Source organism: Saccostrea cucullata, unplaced genomic scaffold, assembly GCF_032062105.1.
Source record: "Saccostrea cucullata isolate Sc308-1 unplaced genomic scaffold, CSIRO_AGI_Scuc_v1 ctg2106, whole genome shotgun sequence".
Classification (NCBI taxonomy): Eukaryota; Metazoa; Mollusca; class Bivalvia; order Ostreida; family Ostreidae; genus Saccostrea; species Saccostrea cuccullata.
Window position 1 is genome coordinate 244576 of NW_026930315.1, and position 18266 is coordinate 262841.

General features: G+C 37.0%; 1 protein-coding gene and 1 long non-coding RNA gene across 2 annotated transcripts; one reads left to right on the forward strand and one right to left on the reverse strand.

Annotated features, from left to right (window-relative positions):
• Positions 1-12721: 12721 nt before the first annotated feature.
• LOC134283674 (uncharacterized) lies at positions 12722-14906 on the reverse strand. Its single transcript, XR_009995523.1, has 3 exons — positions 14524-14906; positions 14208-14283; positions 12722-13949 (listed from the first exon to the last, which is right to left on the reverse strand). It is a non-coding gene; the product is annotated as an uncharacterized LOC134283674 (long non-coding RNA).
• Positions 14907-15843: 937 nt separating this feature from the next.
• Positions 15844-17937, forward strand: LOC134283681 (uncharacterized). The gene is made up of 4 exons (XM_062766171.1): positions 15844-16098; positions 16264-16815; positions 16999-17145; positions 17428-17937. Exons 1-4 carry the CDS (start codon positions 16033-16035, stop codon positions 17935-17937), a joined length of 1275 nt encoding a protein of 424 aa, XP_062622155.1. The 5' UTR covers positions 15844-16032.
• Positions 17938-18266: the final 329 nt, after the last annotated feature.

Consider the following 18266-nt stretch of genomic DNA (forward strand, 5'->3'; position numbering starts at 1 on the left):
TAAATGAAAAGTTGTCAATTTTCAATAAATACGATAAAAGAATTTCAATTTGTTAAATCGATTTTCAATAGCTCTTACAAAAGTACTTGATGCAATGGTGTATAAGACTTAAACTAAACTACAAATACTCCATTGTATATATACATGGGGATACTATAATTAGCATACATGCTGGGTAGACGTTTAATATGATATTTCAGAAGAAATAAAAATCAAGCTACATGAATATCTTTTTTTTTTTAATCAGACATATGAATTAACAGAATTGCATGATTAAACATAATTTACTTTAACCATGTCAACATAATTCTTTAAAAGATTCATAATATCACTTACTGCTAGGAATATTTTTATTATGGCCTAATCTTCTTTTTTTTCTTTGATTAGTTTTGCTGTCTCTGTCAAATCCCTGATGACACTCAAGCACTTTCTTGCCCATGATGATAAAAGGAATTCCATCATATCTAATGTAGGGGTCAGCATTGCCTTGGGTATCCCAGAGTCTTACTTGTGGATCACTAACCTTTGAAATTTCTAAAAACAGATTTAATTTTTAAAAAATAAAATATTTTGCTGTTTTCTCTCATAATTGAACTAAATCATTGATTTAAATAATAAATTATAGAATAAAACACATGTACATTCTTGCATTGTTTCAAATATTATATACCAGTAAGCTAGATATCTCTGTAATATTTTGTAATAAAAGATAATTGAAGCTGTGAAACAGATGAATTGTTATACACGTTAAATTATGTAACCATTAAATACATGTGTATAAGCTAACTGGTATACATGATCATCTTCACCTCTGACTTACCAAATATTTTTCCAAACTGCTTTTCACTTTTCAAACACCGAAATCTAGATGATGTTGCATACTCATACTCCTCTAACAATTCATTTAACTTCAAAGATGATGTTACATATCCACAATGAGATGAGAACTTTTCATCAAAAAGAAACTCCCATGGGTAAGAAGAGCTATCACTGCTGATTAAACAAACTATTTTTGAAAATAAATTGATATGGTAACAGTGACAATATGATATAAGGATGTGAATGGGTAATAATCCATAGTTCTACAGTACAGTGATTAGGTTATGTATTGTAGTGACTGGGTTATGTTGTGTAGTGACTGGGATATGTTGTGTAATGACTGGGTTATGTAGTGTAGTGACTGGGATATGTTGTGTAGTGAATGGGATATGTAGTGTAGTGATTTGATTATGTATTGTAGTGACTAGGTTATGTTGTGTAGTGACTGTGATATGTTGTGTAGTGACTGGGTTATGTAGTGTAGTGACTGGGGTGTGTTGTGTAGTGACTGGGTTATGTTGTCTAGTGACTGGGATATGTATTGTAGTGACTGGGTTATGTTGTGTAGTGACTGGGATATGTAGTGTAGTGACTGGGGTGTGTTGTCTAGTGACTGGGATATGTAGTGTAGTGACTGGGGTGTGTTGTGTAGTGACTGGGTTATGTTGTGTAGTGACTGGGATATGTAGTGTAAGGACTGGGATATGTTGTGTAGTGATTGGGTTATGTAGTGTAGTGACTGGGTTATGTTGTGTAGTGACTGGGTTATGTATTGTAGTGACTGGGATATGTGTTGTAGTGACTGGGTTATGTAGTGCAGTGACTGGGATGTGTTGTGTAGTGACTGGATTATGTAGTGTAGTGACTGGGATATGTATTGTAGTGACTGGGATATGTTGTTTAGTGACTGGGATATGTTGTGTAATGACTGGGTATGTTGTGTAGTGAATGGGATGTGTTGTGTAGTGACTGGGTTATGTTGTGTAGTGACTGGGATATGTATTGTAGTGACTGGGTTATGTTGTGTAGTGACTGGGATATGTAGTGTAGTGACTGGGGTGTGTTGTGTAGTGACTGGGTTATGTTGTGTAGTGACTGGGATATGTAGTCTAGTGACTGGGATGTGTTGTGTAGTGACTGGGATATGTAGTGTAGTGACTGGGTTATGTTGTGTAGTGACTGGGTTATGTAGCGTAGTGACTGGGATATGTGTTGTAGTGACTGGGTTATGTAGTGCAGTGACTGGGATGTGTTGTGTAGTGACTGGATTATGTAGTGTAGTGACTGGGATATGTATTGTAGTGACTGGGATATGTTGTGTAGTGACTGGGATATGTTGTGTAATGACTGGGTTATGTAGTGTAGTGACTGGGATATGTATTGTAGTGACTGGGATATGTAGTGTAGTGACTGGATTATGTAGTGTAGTGACTGGGATATGTTGTGTAGTGACTGGGTTACGTTGTGTAGTGACTGGGATATGTATTGTAGTGACTGGGTTATGTTGTGTAGTGACTGGGATATGTAGTGTAGTGACTGGGATGTGTTGTGTAGTGACTGGATTATGTAGTGTAGTGACTGGATTATGTAGTGTAGTGACTGGGATATGTAGTGTAGTGACTGGATTATGTTGTGTAGTGGCTAGGGTATGTTGTGTATTGACTGGGTTATGTTGCCCAGTGACTGGGATGTGTTGTGAAGTGACTGGGATGTGTTGTGAAGTGACTGGGTTATGTTGTGTACTGACTGGGATATGTTGTGTAGTGACTGGGTTATGTTCTATAGTGACTGGATTATGTATTGTAGTGACTGGGTTATGTAGTGCAGTGACTGGGACATGTTGTGTAGTGACTGGGTTATGTTGTGTAGTGACTGGGATATGATGTGTAGTGAATGGGATATGTTGTGTAGTGACTGGATTATGTATTGTAGTGACTAGGTTATGTATTGAAGTGACTGGGATATGTTGTTTAGTGACTGGGATATGTTGTGTAATGAAAGGGATATGTTGTGTAGTGACTGGATTATGTAGTGTAGTGACTTGATTATGTATTGTAGTGACTGGGATATGTATTGTAGTGACTGGGATATGTAGTGTAGTGACTGGGACATGTTGTGTAGTGACTAGGTTATGTTGTGTAGTGACTGGGATATGTTGTGTAGTGAATGGGATATGTTGTGTAGTGACTGAATTATGTATTGTAGTGACTAGGTTATGTATTGAAGTGACTGGGATATGTTGTTTAGTGACTGGGATATGTTGTGTAGTGGCTAGGGTATGTTGTATAGTGACTGGGTTATGTAGTGCAGTGACTGGCTTATGTAGTGTAGTGACTGAGATATGTTGATTAGTGAATGGGATATGTAGTGTAGTGACTTGATTATGTATTGTAGTGACTAGGTTATGTTGTGTAGTGACTGGGATATGTATTGTAGTGACTGGGATATGTAGTGTAGTGACTGGGATGTGTTGTGTAGTGACTGGGATATGTTGTGTAGTGACTGGGTTATGTAGTGTAGTGACTGGGATATGTATTGTAGTGACTGGGTTATGTAGTGTAGTGACTGGGTTATGTTGTGTAGTGACTGGGATATGTAGTGTTTTGACTGGGTTATGTTGCGCAGTGACTGGGGTGTGTTGTGTAGTGACTGGGTTATGTTGTGCAGTGACTGGGATATGTAGTGTAGTGACTGGGTTATGTTGTGTAGTGACTGGATTATGTTGCGCAGTGACTGGGATATGTAGTGTCGTGACTGGGTTATGTTGTGTAGTGACTGGGATATGCAGTGTAGTGACTGTTTTATGTTGTGTTGTGACTGGGTTATGCAGTAAAATGGCTGGGATATGTTGTGTAGTGACTGGATTATGTAGTGTAGTGATTGGGTTATGTAGCGCAGTATCAGGGTAACAGTGTAGTGACCATGTTATGTAGTGTATTGATAGGGGTATTTTTTGTTTTGACCCCATTATGTTGTTGCATAGTGACTGGATTATCAAGTGTTTATATAGGATTTCCCATGATTTGTAGTTGAATATGCTTTTTATTCAACCAATTGTGTGATTTTTATCAACGAGCCTTTACAAAACACACAACGAGTAGGATAAAAATTATATCCAACTACAAATTATAGGTAATTCTTTTTCTCCCTTGTTTCATACATATATAATTATCAATATCTATATGTAATTGTTTCCTTTTTAAATCACTGTAAAACAAAACCCATTGTGACGTCACAACTGTGGGATATGAAAAAAATATCCAATGAGTCATATCCACGGGATAAAGGGGCTAACATGGGATAATAACTGAATATTGATGGTCTGTGATTGTTATGAGCATGATCTGTTGAGGGGGTTTCTAGTTTTTTGTGCAATGGCAGGCTTACTTATTTTATACTTTTAACAATCACAATTACTTATTTTTTTCAGACTTGATTGTTGTTAATTGATGCTCAGTAGTCCTTTTTTTAAAAATGTTAATCAGGTTGGGACCAATCGCCCAAATGGGATATAATAGTCCGTTTGGGATATAATATCCCGAATGGGCTATAAATTAACAGTGCAAAAATGGAAAATTTTCAAATTTCATCAGAAGACTTAAAAAGGAATAACTTTTGGTTGACAAGTTTTCCTGTATGCCCGTTGTTTAGGAGATTGATCCTGTTAACAAGATTGCCGACTCTGTGCATGTATCCAGGTAACGTTAGAGAAATCGTAAGAAAATGAATGCATACATGAAATAATAAGTTCTATACATACCCTCTTTCTTCGTCCATGTGGAAACATCACTATGACTCCATTCAAGTACTTTTCTTATATTTCTTTTCATCAACCATGATATTCGGACTGCTCTACATTTATTTTTCCCGCTAAAATATCATTAAAATGCATCGGGTTCGGCATACAATATATATATAATATATTAACCAAATCGGAAATTATTTTTCCGGATGCGTTGACTGGGTTAAGTTATAGACTCTACCGTTTGTTTATGATTAAAGGAATCCTTGAAAATTGCAAGAACATTTAAGACGGGACTGTTCCATCCTAGCTTTCAGTATAGATCATCTACATGTATATGACGCCTGTGGCTAAGGGACTATCTTTTTATTATAATTATAGCAATGCAATTCCTGCATCTGCATTTTTATGGTGTTACATTTCTTGTGTATTGAAAACGTAAAACCATAATAGGCGAGGACGATACAGTTTTACCGTGATATGTTGTAAATAAAAACATCCACTCTACACTAAATGTCAAGAAGGGGAATTCCAATTTTAGGAAGGTACAGGGTAACTCAAAATTTTTGCCGATTTTATACAACAAGCATAAATTCTCTTTCTCTGGGAAATATGAATTTATATTTTTTTATTTATTTATTTTTTTTTTTTTTGTATATATGGTTTGGTTTGGGCCTAAGTACGTATAAATAAAATATAATATACTGAAATATTGAAATTAAAATGTATAATACTATTCTTTAAAAGAGGCAATGATATGCATGAATTCAATTGAAATTATCAACTAGTATTTGATTGATCATATGACAGACTTTTACCATAGGCAAATGCAAATTCGGGGGATATAGTGAGGAGGGGGGGGGGGGGGTCAACACACTATAAAATAAGTAAATAAATAGGTAAACCAAGAAAAAAATAAAAATGCATACCGGCTTTTTTCCATTTGTTGGGTCTTACATCGGATTTGTATTCGGGATTGAGGCCAGGTGGATCAATATAAATTCAAATAAATAAACTCGATAAAAATTTAATAACAATAAAAAAAAATAATAATGAAACCTTACCATGCTAATGTAACAGGGTTATGGAATCGTAAATAACGAAAACACCTGTCAGGGTTCGACACACTGTTTATTAATGGTTGTAGATATAAATATATTCACTATTGCCCTGAAATAAATAATAACAATATTGAGTAAAATCATAAAATCATTAATGCACAATTCAATATTATACACAATACTGCATAAAGGGAGATAACTTTTACATTCATTACACACAATATAATACTCCCTTAGAATTTACACTTTGTGCATACAATTAAAATACTTTACAACAAAATATATATTACTATTAAAGCTATAATATCTTCATAGACATTATGTACCTTTTTCTTATAAACAATAAATCATAAAAACAATAGCATACCATTCTGAGGGAATAGGCAAGCTCCCATATGGTTTATCACACAACTACAGTATATGGCTGGGAGTCCAGATGATAACTATAAATTATCATAAACCTTACATAATTCTCTGATCATAAAACACATATGTACATATTATCTGGATCATAAAAATACCTTTAACTTTACTGCTAATAACTAAGTAAAAATCTGACTTCCACAATCTCTCTTACTGTGCAAAAGTGCTATGGAAATTAATATTGCAGAAATTACAGATTTCACATTTAATGAACTTTATATTAAAGATATGTTAAAGTTAGTAAATAAATATTAACTTACCAGAAGATGAAGAGAGTCTAAGTCAATAGTCAATTGGTCAAATTCTGTCACAACCAAATTAATGGAACCTCTCTATCAACAATCTGGACAAAGAATGACCAGAAAGACCAAGAACACTTTGGAGGGAATTTGACAAACCAATAAAACACTAGAACACAAAACTAAAACCCAATAGAAACAAATGACTTATAGAACTTATGGCCAGGACCTTAATTATAACCCTAAAGGCAAATAACAGGGTAGCACTGTCTGTTACACCTGAATGGCCATACACTTATCTAATAAGCTGAAATAAAAAATATATACAAATAGAATACAAAATAATTTGATATTTATTAATTAATAAGAAATTAATTAATAAATCATCACTCTTACATACTCCCCCTCCTTTTGAAATGACTTCCACGTCATTTAAAGGAGGCTTACCTCGATAACTGCTGAAAAATAATCGTTAAAATCAGAACATAGTTCAAATTAAAATTTCTCCGTAATCATTTTCAAAAATACCTTCGACATCTCTTCGTCCATACCTTTCAATTCAGACGCCATTTCTTTAAAACATTCTGCCTTCTTTGTCCAATCTAAAACCTGTTGTTTGCAAATAAAATCACCCATCCAACCTGGTTTCTTCCGTATTCTACCTGATCTTCTGGGCATTTCTTCTTCGTCGTCTTCGTCGTTATCATCTTCTTCAAGTTCAGGACTGTTTACACTTGTAGTATTCAGATCATCATCTGAATCATCAACTGCACTCTCATCATGTGCGTCATCAGCATCATCAGCTGCGCTCTCGTCATGAGCGTCATCAGCATCATCAACTGCGCTGGACTCTGGATCATCAGATGCATCAATATTCTGACTGGAAGCGTCCTCCCCTGATCCATCCTCCAGGTGCTCCTCACCTTCCTGATCGTCACCAGTAACAGTGGGAACATTCTGACCTTGATCTACAGCGGATGTATGTTGCAATGGCACTGTGTGATTTACTGTGCTGAAACAATACTCACTGTCTAGGTCCTCTGTATCACTTTGATTCTGTGTTGTCTCTGTGTCTCTGTCTTGTCTATGCTTCCCTGGACGTTTATGCCTAGGTGCTGGAATAGGTGAAGCGAGCTTGGACCCAATGGGTAATAAGAGGTTTCTATGCAAAATCCTTGTCCGTCCTTGGTCATCTTCTCTTTTCACCTGAAAGACAGGAACTGAATTGTTAGGTTGCCCTATAATTATGTATGGATGTTCTTCCCATCTGTCCTGAATCTTGTGTTTACCCTCAAATTTTACAACCTTGATCAAAACTCGATCTCCTTCTTTTAGAGTACTTCCTCTTACTTTGGTGTCATAATATAACTTCTGTCTTCCTTGTGAATTCTTGAGGGCAGTTTGGGCCTGTTGGTACGCATTTTGGAGATTCTTCTGCAGTTTCTGTATATAAGAAGAAGTTGATTTTGAAGGTTGATTTCTGTCAATTCCAAATATGAGATCTATGGGTAAAATGGGGTCTCTGCCGAACATAAGGAAATATGGCGAGTATCCTGTAGAGTCATGAATAGTTGAGTTGTAGGCCTGAACTAATGGATAGATGTATTTTTTCCAGTTGTGTTTTTGCTCTGGGTCTAAAGTTCCTAACATAGAGATGAGTATTCGGTTAAACCTTTCAGTAATTCCGTTACCCATAGGATGATAGGGTGTGGTCCTAGACTTAGAAATTCCAAATGTTTGACAAAGTTCTTTTATGATGCTGCTACAGAAGTTTGCTCCTTGGTCCGAATGTAGTTTCTGTGGTATTCCATAGTGGACGATAAATTCATTGTAGATGGCATCAGCGGTTGTCTTGGCTGTTTGGTTCCTAGTGGGTACGGCGATGGTAAACTTCGTAAAATGGTCAGTCATTACTAGGATATTCTGTATGTTCCCCTTGGATGGTTCTAAGGTCATGTAATCCATACAGACTAACTCTAGTGGCTCTGTTGTTACAATGTTGACCAAAGATGCCCTCTGATTGTCTGGTGTCTTAAACTTTATGCATCTCCCACATTCGTCTATCCACTTGGAAATATCTGCATACATTCTCGGCCAGTAGAATCTTTCTCGAACCAATGCTGTTGTCTTGTCCCTTCCAGGGTGGCCCATGTTGTTATGTAAATGTTGCAGTATCACTTCACTGTATTTACATGGCACAACAAACTGCTTCTGAGTAGTACCCTCTCTCTGTGTTTCTCTTACAAGTATGCCTTCGTCTAACTTCAGCTTCTTATAATTCTGGTGTAGAATTGCCTCTGCTTCACACCTTGCTGAGTTTCTTGGAGGTCTCTTTCCTTCTCTAACATAGTCTATGACAGATGCAATGTATGGATCTTCCTTCTGGATCTGTTTCAGATCAATATGACTGCCATTGTCATCTATTATAGGTATCTGCAACTGTTGGCAAACAGCAGGTGAAACAGGGAGTGTCTGGATATAAGGCTGCTTTTCTCCTGAGTCTGTAATGGCTCGAACAGCTTCAGCATCAAGCGTCTCTGTCTGTGCTGGTAACCTAGACAAAATATCAGCATCTATGTTTGACTTACCTGGTTTATAGGTGATACTGAAGTTATACGAGGATAACGCAGCTATCCATCTGTGTCCAGTGGCGTCTAACTTGGCTGTAGTCAGCACGTAAGTGAGGGGATTGTTGTCGGTAAATACAGAGAATTGGGTTCCAGTCAAGTAGTCCGAAAATTTCTCTGTAACTGCCCATTTAAGAGCAAGGAACTCCAGCTTGTGAATGGGATAATTCCTCTCCGACTTTGTCAGACCCCTACTGGCATAGGCAATGACTCTCTTTGTTCCGTCTTGATCCTGATATAACACAGCTCCGAGTCCACTGAGGCTAGCATCTGTGTGAAGTTCGAAGGGTTTTCTAAAATCAGGATATCCTAGAACTGGGGCTTCTGTTAGACATTCCTTAAGTCTGCTGAATGCAGCATCTTGATCTGGTCCCCAATGCCAACTTGATGGAGGTGCCTTTTTTCCTCTTGACTTCTTACCAGTGGCCATAATGTCGATTAAGGGACGCGCAATCTTAGAGAAGTCACGTATGAATTTCCTATAATATCCTGAAAATCCGAGAAATTGTCTAACCTCTTCAGGAGTCTTAGGTTTGGACCAGTTTAGAACTTTACTTACCTTTTCTGGGTCGGCCTGCACCCCGTCCTCTGAAATAATATGTCCAATATACTTAACCCTTTTCATCATGAAATGACACTTCTTAGGAGACAGCTTCAGTCCGAACTTCCTAAACCTATCAAAAACAAGTCTGAGGCGGTCAAGGTGTTCCTCAATTGTCCTGGAAAAGATTATAACATCATCAAGATATATATAACAAATTTTTAAATGAAGATCTCCAAGACACTGCTCTTGTAGTCTCTGATAAGTCGCCGGAGCATTAGCGAGTCCAAAGGGCATTTTGTTGAACTCGAAAAAGCCTAGCGGACCAACTGTAAAGGCTGTCCTTTGTTTGTGCTTCTCTAAAATCTCTATCTGGTGATACCCAGATTTCATGTCAAGGACAGTGAAGAAGCGATTACCAGAAAGGAAATCCAGGATTTCATCAACCCGTGGTAACGCGTAGTTATCCCTAACTGTCCGTGAGTTCAGTTGCCGGTAGTCAACACACATTCTCAACGTACCATCATGCTTCCTTACCAATACCACGTTAGATGAGAATGGTGAGTGGGAAGGTCTTATCACTCCACTAGCAAGCAATTCTTTAATGTGTGTTCTCACTTCCTCTATCATGGCAGGTGGTATACGCCTATAACGCTGTTTGAATGGTGTCGAATCGGATAGTTCAATATGATGGAATACTTCATTCGTTGTACCAATGTCTGTAGATCCTGTGGAGAAAACATCTTGATACTCACTTATGATCCTCTCGCAGCTCTGTCTCTCTTCTTCAGACAAAGTATCAGATAAGTTGATCTTCTCCAAAATAGTGTCCAATCTACATGGTGCATCTGAGCTGGTAGATGGTAGATCTACTAATGTAACTGGCTGCATCTCACATAACAGCGCCTTAGGTACAACAGACACAGTCTGGGTTGTTACGTTGTTGACTTCAACCAGTACAGGGTTGGCATCCTCAAAATCATAATAATGCAGACTGGGAGTAATATCCAGATCTGAAGGAATGCAGGAACCTGAAGTAGCATGAATCATTGTCAGCATTCTCTTATATGGAATCTTCTTATCCATGTAGGCATTTATCAATACCTTTCCATTTGGTGGAATAAGGATTCTGGATGACTCAGCTGACTTCAGTACCGCTAATCTGTTTCTGTTTCTCTCTAGTTGTCTGTTCCTCAAGGTAAGACATCTGAACGTCAAATACCAAGGAGTGTGTATATCCGCTTTCTGTAGAAATCTGGTACCATACTCTGACTTTGTAATCTTCATCAGGTTATCCAGTAGATTGGTACCTAAAAGTACTGGTACTCGTGAATTGTACTTGCTATCAGGAACAACCAAAAATAAGCACTGTTTCAAAACATCAATAGATGAAAGTCCATAAGTGGCTAAGTCTACTATAACAAATCCCATGTAAGGCATCAACTGCCCATCTGCACACTCAATATCTATCTGCTCATCTAATGGATGCAACTCTGTTGTTCCCTGCAGATGTGTAGTATAAAATGACTGGGATATTGTAGAAACAGTTGCACCAGTATCGAGTAATGCCAAACATGATATTCCATTTATAGCCACTTGTACTTCATTGGCTGTCCCTACTATTTGCGAGCTGGTGGGACCACGGTGTTGTCGGCCAGACCCTTGTCCCCAGGATTCGGCCATCTGTAGTTTAAATTCCTCCTGTGGTCTACCCTTACACGACAACCAACTGCGATGTGGCCCTCCTGACCACATTTGTAACATACAACACTACCGCTCCTCCGAGGCATCTGTTGTCCTTGATCAACATCAGAGACTCTTGGTTCAGGCATTCTGGGAGTATAAACTCTACCACGACCTGAGAATTGCCTTCTTCCTCTCTGATAGGGTTGTTCTCCTCTGAAGTTTCTAGATCCATAAGAGGGGGGATTGTAGTAGGATTCTTGTGTCGTTCTCAGCTGATTAATTTGAGCCTGCAGGGCTTCAAATTTACTATCCAAAGTGCTCGTTGTCTCAGGCTGAGATACTCCTGCTTTGGCAATTGCTGGCTTTGACTTGACTTTTCCTTGAGCTGGATGTTCAGTCTCAATTTTCCTAATTTCTACCCGTAACTTGTCGAAGTCGTTGATCGAATGGTACAGGTGTCCGCAAATATCTTTCAAGTCGTGTCTGAGTCCTTTGTAAAACATGGTGCGAAGCATCTCATTTGCTGCACTATTCTGAACTTTACCCATCTTCATCGCCTTGCATAAAATATCCTCAAGACGGCAACTCCATGCGGAACAAGTCTCGTCATCCTTTTGTTTCGCGCTGTAGAATTCAGCCAAAATATCCTCTTTCTCCAACACGTTTCCATAAATACTGTCCAACTTACACAGGATTTCTTGCACACTTACACCTACACCTAATCTCATGATGACTTTGGCTGCTTCCCCTTTGACGGAACGTCTGATGGCTTGAAGAATGGACTCCTCAGAATGAGACTCTTTCATGAGACAAACAACCTCATACTTCCACAGTTCATATGAGTCCTTTTCATCACCAGAAAACACTGAGATCCTCAAAGGTGCTTTATAGTAAGAGCCGGTAGGTAATGGTGGTGGCAATGTTGGTGCTTGTGTGGTAGGAAATTTCAGTTCCTTCTTAGCCTGTGGCTGATCTTCCTGTGAAGCTAACCATGATGTGAAGCTGTCTGGTTTTATCTTCATTTTCTCCAACGTGGCGTACAGACTTTTCCACTCATTCTCTGATACTTGGCTAGCCGTAGCTCCTTTATCAGCTTCTGTCTCAGGTGAAGTATCTGTTTTACTTGCGTCTCCTTCGGATTTCGGCATGTTGTACAGTAATGATGAAATAAACAAAAATATAATCAGAATAGGAGGGTAGTTCAGCATGAACTAATCAATGGGGGAGTAACAAATAACAAAATATTATTTACAGGTGGGAGTTCATGACAGAACTATAAACTAATAAAATGGGCTTGTTTCAAATATTTAAAACGAATGAATATTGCTGATAGGTAGTTCCCTAGTAAATATGTATTACTATGAATGCTTTTCAAATAAACTCAAGATATATTTCAATTGAGTACTAGATATTTCAACGAATGAATAATGATATGTTCTATTGAATGAAATCAAAAATCAGCTGACTGAAATTCAAAGGCTGAAATAAAGACAATTTGACGCAAAATAATTACCTGAAAGAGATAATGACTTTCAATACCCTTGTTGCTGTACTTCAAATTACTTGAAATGAATAATGAACGACAAACACTGGGAAAATAAGGCAAATTTCAATATTTGTTTACCAAATCACGTTGTCTAAACTTACTTCCGGTCAAAATAAATAACGCGGATTTCGAGCTCGATCGGAAATGCGCAATCGGAAAAAGAAAACCGATCTCGATCAAATAGCGGAACGAACCCGATGTAAATTAAGTACTAAATAAATGAAAATCAATAAAGTATAAGGTGGGCACTACACTAATCAGTAAAACAAACAAATGCAATAATAAAACTTGTTTAAATCAACCCTCCAACAACTCTGAAAACTGCACAACTTAGAACCAAAGGATATAATTCACCTGCACACAAATACAAACACTTTACCAAGAAAACTGTATTCAACTATTCAACTGGAATGTCTGTAATATATATTTGTCAAAAAGTCACTGTCAAAAGAGATAGAATTATTAATTAATTTACTTACATTTTAGTAATTCAAGGGTACCTGGATCTCTGGATAAGTGAATGTGTGATACCTCACTTACCAATCTGGCACTCAGCTGTCAAACTTTTAAAATTAACCTTTACACTTAAAACTAAATTAATCAAAAAATTTTCAATACCAAGGGTACCCAAAAAAATATGTAAATTTCAAAAATACAATAGGCTTGCAAGCAAAGAAATGAAAAAAAAAATAATTATAGAGCTCTAAGTATACAGGTAAACAATATTCTAACAGTAACACTCACCAATCAGCTGATAATATCACTTGTAGAAAATACACACCATATATGGCACAAACACAAAGCACAAAACACAAATAACACACAAAATGAATGATGAGTCACCAAATTGTCCAAAAGTGGTCTTGACGGATATGTACCCCGCAGAGGTGATCTCGACGGATATGTACGTACCGGTACTACAGTCACTCACGACACTGTCACTACATCATTGTAACATATGGTACACGTACATCACACATCACATCACAGTCCGTCCATCCATGAATACGACATACACTATAGGACGGACACTGGTCAGGCAGACTGTTCACTATGGGTATCAGAAATGGCGTTAGGCTGCTGGTTGTTGCAGAGAGGGTCTCACTGTCTGTCCCAAGGGTCTCACTGCACTGTCTATCCCAAGGGTCCCAACGTGGGCGCCAAATTTGTAACAGGGTTATGGAATCGTAAATAACGAAAACACCTGTCAGGGTTCGACACACTGTTTATTAATGGTTGTAGATATAAATATATTCACTATTGCCCTGAAATAAATAATAACAATATTGAGTAAAATCATAAAATCATTAATGCACAATTCAATATTATACACAATACTGCATAAAGGGAGATAACTTTTACATTCATTACACACAATATAATACTCCCTTAGAATTTACACTTTGTGCATACAATTAAAATACTTTACAACAAAATATATATTACTATTAAAGCTATAATATCTTCATAGACATTATGTACCTTTTTCTTATAAACAATAAATCATAAAAACAATAGCATACCATTCTGAGGGAATAGGCAAGCTCCCATATGGTTTATCACACAACTACAGTATATGGCTGGGAGTCCAGATGATAACTATAAATTATCATAAACCTTACATAATTCTCTGATCATAAAACACATATGTACATATTATCTGGATCATAAAAATACCTTTAACTTTACTGCTAATAACTAAGTAAAAATCTGACTTCCACAATCTCTCTTACTGTGCAAAAGTGCTATGGAAATTAATATTGCAGAAATTACAGATTTCACATTTAATGAACTTTATATTAAAGATATGTTAAAGTTAGTAAATAAATATTAACTTACCAGAAGATGAAGAGAGTCTAAGTCAATAGTCAATTGGTCAAATTCTGTCACAACCAAATTAATGGAACCTCTCTATCAACAATCTGGACAAAGAATGACCAGAAAGACCAAGAACACTTTGGAGGGAATTTGACAAACCAATAAAACACTAGAACACAAAACTAAAACCCAATAGAAACAAATGACTTATAGAACTTATGGCCAGGACCTTAATTATAACCCTAAAGGCAAATAACAGGGTAGCACTGTCTCTTACACCTGAATGGCCATACACTTATCTAATAAGCTGAAATAAAAATATATACAAATAGAATACAAAATAATCTGATATTTATTAATTAATTAGAAATTAATTAATAAATCATCACTCTTACACTAACCCAGAAAAAATTCTTAATTAAAAAGAGTGTGTTAAGCTGAAAAGTGTTAAAATGGGGTCGATTTTCTTTGATAAACCATATTTATTTTCAGGCTTATAATTGTTCTTTTAATTGTCTGATCATTACAAATGAGGGTACATATAATAGCTAAAATTCAGCTTATTGTGTATGTCTGTAAATCATGATGTATTACGATCATTTTCAAAATTTAATCGATGAAGATGACCATGATGACGTGGACCTTTTGACTTATTGATTTAATTATTTTTTAAAAGGATGGATGAGAGACGATATAAGTGTGCTCTGTGCAACAAGAAGATCCCCCAGGATGAACGACGGCCAGCTACTTTATTTCTTTCTGTTTTACAGAAACATTTTTCTGTAAATGTGGAAGACTCAGACGTATTGTGTAATAAGTGTCGCCATAAGTGTAGGAAAAAGAATAAATCTTTTGCCACTGGACTCACATTATCAAGGCCAGCTCCCCAGGAGGAAAAAGAGGATCCAACTTACGCATCACCAAATCCAAAGAAAACTAGACTCTCATTTCATAGTCCTCCTTCCGTTCCCCTGCCAATTCCATCAACAACCCAAAGCCATGGTTACTGCCTTGTTTGGAAGAAACCGGGACCCAAACTTGTTACAGTTTCCCATCATGTTCGTATGTTTGTATTCATCAGTCGAGGGATAATTATCCCGTCTGGTGCAAGGTGTTGTACTCGACATTTGGAAAATGGGAAAATGACTGATGAAGCTATGGAGCAGATTAAGACGAGTGAGAGCACGACACTGAACAAAACTTTCATCACCAATCTAATCAAGGTATCATTTATTATTTCCAACTTGGTCATACACAATATATTATACCGGATATATTGGATTACTAATAACATTAATGATGACAATAAAGCATTTATGATGAAAATATTTTAAAATATTTTAGGAATTGCGAGATAAAGCGTTTCAGCAATCGAGGCTTGACTTTGATGATGAAGGCAGCCTAGACGACAGTGACTATCAAGTGCTGACAGGATTTTCTCGTCTTGAATTTCATGACATTGTCTCAACAATTACCAGTATCAACTCCTCCAAAAATCGAAGCAAGAGGACTTGTGTAGCCATCCTGTTGATGAAACTGAGATCAGCCCTTTCAAACAAAATGCTTGCCGTTTTATTTGGCATGACTAAGTTTCAAGTAAGACTTTTAAGTAATGTTATAAAAATTGTATACAAGTAAACATTGTATATACATGTATGTACATGTATATTTATGTATATTTCTATCTCACATTTTGAAACAGGACATCTTTTACATGTATCTACTAGTATTTTTTTAACTTAGAAGTATCTCATTTTTCAGGTTCGACGAGCTATTGCATCTGCCAGAGCAGCGCTTATGAAAGACTTCGTGCCATCCAATCTTGGATTTCAGCATGTTACACGTGAAGAAGTCATTCACAACCACACTCGTGAGCTAGCTAGGGATCTTTTGACCCACGACATCACGACAAACCCTGCAATCTTGGTTTTGGATGGAACGTATGTCTACATACAGAAAAGTTCAAATTTTGCTTTTGCACGACGATCATACAGTTTATACAAACATAGGCCCCTGGTAAAACCAATGATCGTGGTAACAACGAGTGGATACATTGTATCGGTTCTTGGGCCCTATCTGGCTGACACAAAGAATAATGACGCCAACATCCTAAAACACATGATTTATAGTAATGCTGAGGAGATCAGGAGCTGGATTCAGGAAGATGATGTCTTTGTTGTCGACCGTGGTTTCAGGGACGCCCAGGATTTGTTGGAAGACATTGGAATCAGGATGGAGATGCCTGCTTTCATGAAAAGGGGATCCAAGCAGCTCTCCACATCTGATTCTAACTTGTCTCGAGTCGTGACAAAGGTATTATAGTATTTTCTTTTAATGTAAATATATTTACATTGTATTTAGAGTCATATTTTTACCAATTAGCTATAACATAATTATTACTTTGCATATGAAATACAATGATATTATTATAGATTGAGCAGAAATAGAAGAAAACTGTTGTACGTTTTATTAAGCATTCTATTTTTTATTTTTCAGGTTCGTTGGATTGTAGAAGCAACAAATGGGCGACTGAAACAGTGGCAGTATTTAGCTAAAACGTTACCAAACTCGCAAATCCCATTTATTGGTGACTATGTGAGAATTGTGGCGGCACTGTGCAATAAGTACAGGCCACCACTTAGTGTATCATCCGATGAAGACAAACAACCTTGCTGCAAAAATGCTTCACCTTTCAGAAAGAATCAACACATTACAGGTAAATATATATTTTCGTAGTTTTATAATGATGCATATATGGCATGTTCATTGTTGTCTTTAGGTCAAGGACAAAACTTACTCTGAACTAAACATTAAAATAGTTATATCTAGTTGATGAAATAAAAAAAGAGTTGAATGTTTCTATTTCCTATTACTCTGAATTAGTAAAAGACTTTAACTTGCACAATAACCTTTTTGCATTTACAGGAACGCGTGGAAACTGAGGGACTTGACAGAAGAGGGCTGCGTTGGACTAAAGTTGATGCAGAGAATGTTGCCCCAGATTTCCCATGCTATGAAGAGACTGAATTGCGCCAACTTACTCTTGGAGTATATCAACTTCGCATGGCCCATTCCTATGCTAAAGAGCACATTGATGAAGATGGTGGATTTGAAATCTGCATTAGTGATGACATTCCTGGGTTGGTTAGTGCTAAGATTCAAAGCAGACATATAGCTGCTAAACAGTACAGATGCTGGGTTAGTTTCAGTGATGGAGTGGTGGATGGGTGGTACTGCAAATGTAAAGCTGGGACTAGAGTCGTTGGAATGTGTGGTCATGCAACCAGTGTTGTATGGTACCTCTCTTTCGGGCGTCATCAGGAGTTGGTGAAAGGGGTTCGTAACTGGACTACAACACTGGAGGACGCCTCTGACGTCCAGGACATTATAGATGAATCGGATAGTGATGTTGATGACAATGGTTTGGAAGAGTGATAGAAAACAAGGAAGCATTACAGATAGAAAGAGATCAGTTACATGAAACTGTACAGTTATGCCTGAGCTCGAAAGAGACAGACTTCTTTATATCTACAATTACATTTCATTCTTGCATAATGATACAATGTTGTTTCTCAGTTTGTTGATACTTCCTCATCGAGTCACTTTGTTAACTTACATGTATTACCAAGCAGCTAAAATGAATAATTATTTTTTAAATGATTATCATTCTGAAAGATGAAATTGACAAATGAATTGTGAATATACTATTTCTATATTTGTCAAAAAATTATTTATGTGTTTTACATCAGCCATAAAGCAATATT

What these genes read in the sequence shown, in the direction of transcription:
- LOC134283681 (XM_062766171.1), top strand. Translation starts at nt 16,033, where the DNA reads ATGAAACTGAGATCAGCCCTTTCAAACAAAATGCTTGCCGTTTTATTT. An exon ending in TGTCTCGAGTCGTGACAAAG is followed by an intron (nt 16,816 to 16,998) that starts GTATTATAGTAT and finishes TTTATTTTTCAG; the next exon opens with GTTCGTTGGATTGTAGAAGC. An exon ending in AGTACAGGCCACCACTTAGT is followed by an intron (nt 17,146 to 17,427) that starts GTATCATCCGAT and finishes TTGCATTTACAG; the next exon opens with GAACGCGTGGAAACTGAGGG.